Genomic DNA, 6,000 nt, shown 5'->3' with positions numbered 1-6,000 from the left:
TTTAAAGATGGAAACGATAGATTCGCAAACAAGACTGAAACCCAGCTATCTGATGGGGGATACAAAAATTGGGAATCATTTAGAACATTGCTAAAATGCCTTGATGCCAGACCCTTCCTTTCAGAATTCTTTGAGCTGTTAAGAAGTCAACGGTAACTCAAGCAACAACACATTCAACCTTGAAGCAGCTGCACCAGCAGAAGAACACACCCAGTTACTACTCCTGTCAGCTAAGCACAGGAAAAAGACAACAATTCACATCATGACAGCTGATCTGAAAATTCTCAATTTTTGCTGCAAAATACAGACGGAAGAGTCAGAATTTGATGTAAACATGAAAACATTGATCCATCCTGCCTTTTATTAACAGTTCAACCTGGTGAAGGTGATAACGTAATGATGTGGGGGATATTTTCTTGGCACACCTTGGCTGTACAAAAGTTATGGCGGCCACTCCTATCAGGATAGCGCACCATGTTACAAAGCTCAATTTATCTCAAATTGTTTTCTTGAACATGACAATAAGATCACTGTAGCCTTGAACAGACCACCTTTGGGATGCGATGGAATGGGAAAATCAACAAAATGGACAAATCTGCAACAACTGTGTGATGCCACGATGTCAACATGGACCAAAATCTCTGAGGAATGTTTTCAGCACATTGAATTTATGCCACAAAGCATTAAGGCAGTATATGATGTAAAATACAAAGTATTCCTGTGTCAAAATATTGAATGTTTCTACTAGTTTATTGCTCTTAAAATCTGTAGCAAAACATGCAATAATACAAACTATGGATTCGAGTCAAAACACAAACAGGTAGCAACAACAGAAATGGGACATTGACCAGAATATTGCAAAAGACAAAACTGTAAAAAAAGACCAAAGATTTATTTGTAAACATGAAATTACCAGTGCAACGTAATCAGGGTACAAAGAAATGTTAAAAGGAATGTGCATGTCCTTCAAAGTTAGCTGATACAGAAGCCGTCGGATTTTCTTTAGATTTTTTCCCTCCTTTCCTTCGTCTCTTCTTACGTTTTTCGCCGTCGCTTTCCCAAAACAGGCGATAAAGTGGCATAGTCTTCTGTCGAGTGGGATGTTCGCTTTTGGCCTGGGGTCCTCTCGACATCTCTGTGAATGAATATTTAGAGACAGCTAGTTAATGTCTTGTGAACAGAAGAGATTAGAACAAGCAGCTTGCAAGGTTGGAGCGTCAGCAGATGTTCTTATCGGTAATGTTTTGACAACGTAAAACTGAAACCAAAAGATTTGGTTATTTATTAATTGAGGAAAATAATGTGCAAAAGTATTGAGTGTGACCCCCTTGTGAAACTATTCCACCATGTATGACGTCTACCCCCTGGTTAAGGTGACAATGGTCTTGATTTTCCACTTTTTGTACTTAATTGCTTGACTTATTGGCAAAAACCATTTCCCGCCCGATGAGTCTGAAGAGCATCAGGCCCTCAGAAATATCCTTTGTCCATGCCATAATACACTTTGACAGATCCCCATTCGGTAAATAAAAACGAGACATCCACTCACATCTGTTTGTCATCCCACAAAACACCTCATTTTATTTTAATTTCACCTACAAATTAAGTGCTACTCCAAGAAGTTAACAAACCTTTGCCTCTGTCTAACACATAATATTGGAGCCATGGGCTCTTAAATCCCTTCATTTTAATCAAGATTAAATTCTGTGATTTCCCAGTCAGACATGATTACTCGAGCCAAAAAAAACCTTCCACAGGAGTTATGATGCACATTGCAAATTAAAAATGGAAGATGAATGCCTATTTGCACTTGCATCTGACTAACCAAAAGTTCATACAGTCAATTAACACCAAAAGCCCCTTTAATATCACCAACTAATGTGGAGAAGACTCTATACGTTCTGACGAGAGCGAGGACGCAAAGCCTCGTACTGCATTCGTACTGATTGTCACGCTGCTGAAAGAAAAAAAACCCGACTATCTTCGGCAACAGACGGCTTGACAGCCCTCCAGCAAATTTATTACAGTGGGTTAAAAGGTTGCTCACACACAAGTTCAAAATAACTTTGAAAGGAAGAATGTTGAAAGGAAGAAGGCACGCCTCCGCTAACAAAAAGCTCTCACACTACTGCCCGACGACGATCGGGCAAAATTAAAGTCAAAATGTTCATTTGAGAACGTGGCAGAAAATTATTAATCAAAATATTATATTTATCATGCTTTGCAAAAGCACAAACTGCAACATACAGAAATTAGGTCAGCTGCACATGTGCAACTGAAAACAACTGCACATCATTTAAGTCAACCTCGGTGAAACTGCACAATCGTTAACAAAATCAGTAGCGCTAATCTCGCTGCTGTGCTTTTCCTGCTATTCATATCAAAATATGTTATGTGAAAGAGGTCAATTAAATCTGTCAGAGGAAGAAACTTTGTATAATTTTATCCTCCATATGATTACATTTAGGGAAGTGGAGGGATAAGATTAGGAGTCAAATTCTCTCCTCCTTTCCTAAACAATAACAAGAACATGAGTTTTTGAGAGCCCTGGCATTTAATTCATAGTTTGAGCTTTACAGGGTTAAATAAGATGGGTAAATGAAATGCACCCTTCTTACTCTTAAAATATAATCATCTTGGAAGCAAACATTTAAAAGTTTACAGGAAAGCTATAGTGAGAAAAGAATAGAGGTGAATCTATACACTCACTCACACTCCCATCTTTTATTCTGGGGGAAGTGACGCTGTTGTCTGCAGAAGACGTCAAGAGTAAATACTCAATACTTCTAAATAGGCAGTTTCCCTTTATGGATTACCTTTCGTCACGTCAATGTTTTGCTACCATGTGTCCCCATGTGGGCTCAACAGCTCAGCACGTAGCTTAAAGTTACATCCCCGTTAACGAATCATGCTTGACATTAACAGACAACGATGTGTAATCTCCTACACAACAAGTGTGCAGATAACATGGCTTAGAAACCAAAAGGGAGCCCTGGTGCCACCAGTGTCTCATGTGGGGAATCACTTAAAGTTTCACCTATAGATATAATTCAACATTCATAGACAAGACAAGGCTTTTAATCATTACTGCATAAAGAGGAAAAAACAATATTCCCGCATTAGGGTCACAAGGCCACATGGACATTGTAAAAGAGTAAGGAGGCGTCTTCTAGGTGTTGTGGATTATCGGTAAGCACAGTAGGAAGCCGATCACTTTTCTACTGGTCCACACTTTGCTCAGTACTTTTCCAGAGTCTGACAAAAACTAGAGGATGGATATAAATCGATGCTCGATGGAAGAACATTTCCTGTCACTAATGTTTCAAAAACACTCGACTTCAGTATAGAATAGTGCCTTATGATTACATTCAGTCAAGTGTTATGTGGAAGGAAAAGATTAGGAATGAAAACTGGGAGGTTTGAGCCCAACTTCAGGGTCAAAAACACAGATAAAGAGGGGAGTCCAGACAAGGAACAAAAACAAAGCTGAGAATAAGCTTAGAAAATGTTTGTGCTATCACCTTTGTTACAGTAGAGCTGTGAATGAAGCTCTAATTTGTCCTACATTAAAACTGCATTTTCTAATTGTATTTTATTTATTTATTTATTTTACTTAAGCAGCAATAAACACATGCACGGAGAGGAAGGAAAGATGCAAAACTCTGTGGTCGAAACACCACCACCACCCTGGAATGATTCAGTGTCCTAGTGCATGGTTTGCAAGTGAATGAGCTCCGACTCAAGTGTTGTTATTTATGTGACTCTTTTGGGGGTTAAATGCTGCGTGTGGTGTTCTTTACAGGCTGAATCTCACTTGACAGAGATGACAGAAACAAGCCCGAAAAAGTAAGTATGAGGGAAAAAAAAGAAGAAAACCCAGAAGGCACACTTGCATTCAGCCCACACGCGACAGCTACAGTATGTTCAAACCGACCACCACCAGTACTCCTCAAAAATTAGATTTTTTTAATAGAAAGATTTTAGTTTCTGATTGTTTAATTTGATTAAAATCACTGTTCTATGGATGTTTAAAAAGTCAAAAAAATAACAACTTTTGTGCACTGGAACACATTACAAACCCCCTCTTCCAAAAAAAAAAAGACTAACAACCATTTGCCAAAACTAAATAAATAAGAAATTTGCAGGAGTGACTCAAGCAAAATTATATTTCTGCCTTTATGTAAGTGAATTTTCTTAACCCCCCCCCCAAAAAAAAAAAAGATTCAATCTTTTAAGACTTTAAAATCATGTGTACAGCACAGTAATTACAAAATCCTGAATTTGGATCCCAAGAGTTTGTGTCCTGGAAAAAGTGTTTACTGACAAATTGCTAAATGAATGAAGAAACATAAGGAACTTAGTGGTGGTGGTGAAAACTGTAGCCATGTGATCATGTACATTTAATTTGTTAACCATATTTCCTGGTTCAGACCTCTGTTAAGCATCTGCTAAAGCTTAAACGAAATAATAATTTTGACATTTTTTTGTAATTTGTCAAAAGTAAATGTTTTAATATGTATTACTTTATTGTTGTTTATATATTTTTATGGTTAAGAAGCATGTTCACCTAATTAAATAGTTACACAATCTGGAAATTGTAATGTGGAAATCTGTATAATAAAGTACGATAAAAAAAATAGATTCATTTAATACAAAGGGGTCAGCACAAAAAGCAGACTTCAGGTATCCCAAAATAAATAAATAAATAGATTTAACTGGAAAATAGAAAAAATATCTGCCCTTTAGACTGATAATACTGAGATGAACTGACTAGAATCCAATAGTTTATTTCGAACATGTAAATATATTTGGACAACAAGAGAAAAGAAAACCTTAAAAACATCACGTTTTCATGAATATCTCTATGTCTACACATTGAACTTCATCCTTTTCGACCATAAACAAACTTTTTCTGTTCCTACCCAGTTTTTTAAAATGCCATTATTTACAAACCAAAATTCAGAATGCGAGCAGAAGGAGAGCATGAAGAAGGATTGGAAGGGCTCACAATTAAAGCATACCACAACATCTGTCAAACATGGTGGAGGCAGTGTTACGGCATGGGCATATATGGATGCCAATGGATTCAGGTCACCAGTGTTTACTGATTATGTGCAAGTTGGTAGAAATACCAGGACTGATTTGCATGGAGCTATTATTTCTGATAAATACTGATTCACAGTATAGATGATGACCTAAAGCTACCCTAGAGATTCTTTAGACAGAAATGTAATTTTTTGTAATGTAATATTTTTTATGGCCCCATTAGCCTCAATCCAAGCGAGCATGCTTTCTGCATGACACCCACAATCAAGCATCAACTAACGGTTCACTGCAGGAAAAGTCTGACAAAGCATCTCAAGGAAGGAAACTTCAGGCAGTCACTGACAGCAAAGAATTTATATTCATGTAATAAAATTATTTGTCAATTACTCATGAGCCAGTGAAAGTGGAGCGGCCATGTAAAAATGCCCATAAATCCTTTATGCGCAAGTTTGCCAAAACCTCTGGATTAGAGCTAAGTATTCACTTCAGTTGCATCTTGATTGCATCATTTCTAATCCGTTGTGGTAGGGCAGAGCGGCCAAACTGAGTCAGATCAAAATATTTGGACCTGACTGTATGGTCTTGATTTACTTCAGGATATAACAGCTGACAGCACCATATTTTTTAAAATAAATTACAGTAAGTTCTACCTTTCCGTCTCCCTGCTAAACTAGAACTGGCTAAAAAACAAACAAACAAAAAAAACCCAGCTAGTAGGGGCCTTCAGAGGCATCAAGTGGAACAAAAGTTGTGCCACTGAGTGTTACATGGAACTGGAACGTGGAACGTTATACTGCTATAACGTGCTTTTGTGGAACACCATCTTGAAGTTGCCCTATGGCATGGGCCCCATCCTGAGGGTGGCATGCTTGGAGCAGACACCAGGTGTAAATCAGTCACCTGACTGTCAGCACCAGAAGCTCAAAATAAGAGTCAATAGCAGAATAAGCCGTT

The 6,000-nt window shown here is 37.8% G+C and overlaps 1 protein-coding gene across 1 annotated transcript in view; it reads right to left on the bottom strand.

Annotated features, from left to right (window-relative positions):
• Positions 1–343: 343 nt before the first annotated feature.
• rad18 (RAD18 E3 ubiquitin protein ligase) overlaps positions 344–6,000 on the bottom strand; it is a 29,896-nt gene continuing 24,239 nt past the window's right edge. Inside the window, exon 13 of the mRNA XM_040028699.1 lies at positions 344–1,135. Coding sequence (XP_039884633.1) covers positions 1,036–1,135 — 100 coding nt within the window. The 3' untranslated portion in view covers positions 344–1,035. The remainder of the gene's footprint in view (positions 1,136–6,000) is intronic.

This window comes from Simochromis diagramma, unplaced genomic scaffold (genome assembly GCF_900408965.1).
Source record: "Simochromis diagramma unplaced genomic scaffold, fSimDia1.1 OVJJ01000483.1, whole genome shotgun sequence".
Taxonomy (NCBI): Eukaryota; Metazoa; Chordata; class Actinopteri; order Cichliformes; family Cichlidae; genus Simochromis; species Simochromis diagramma.
Note: the sequence above shows the minus strand (reverse complement) of the source record. Positions and strands in the feature narration are given on the sequence as shown.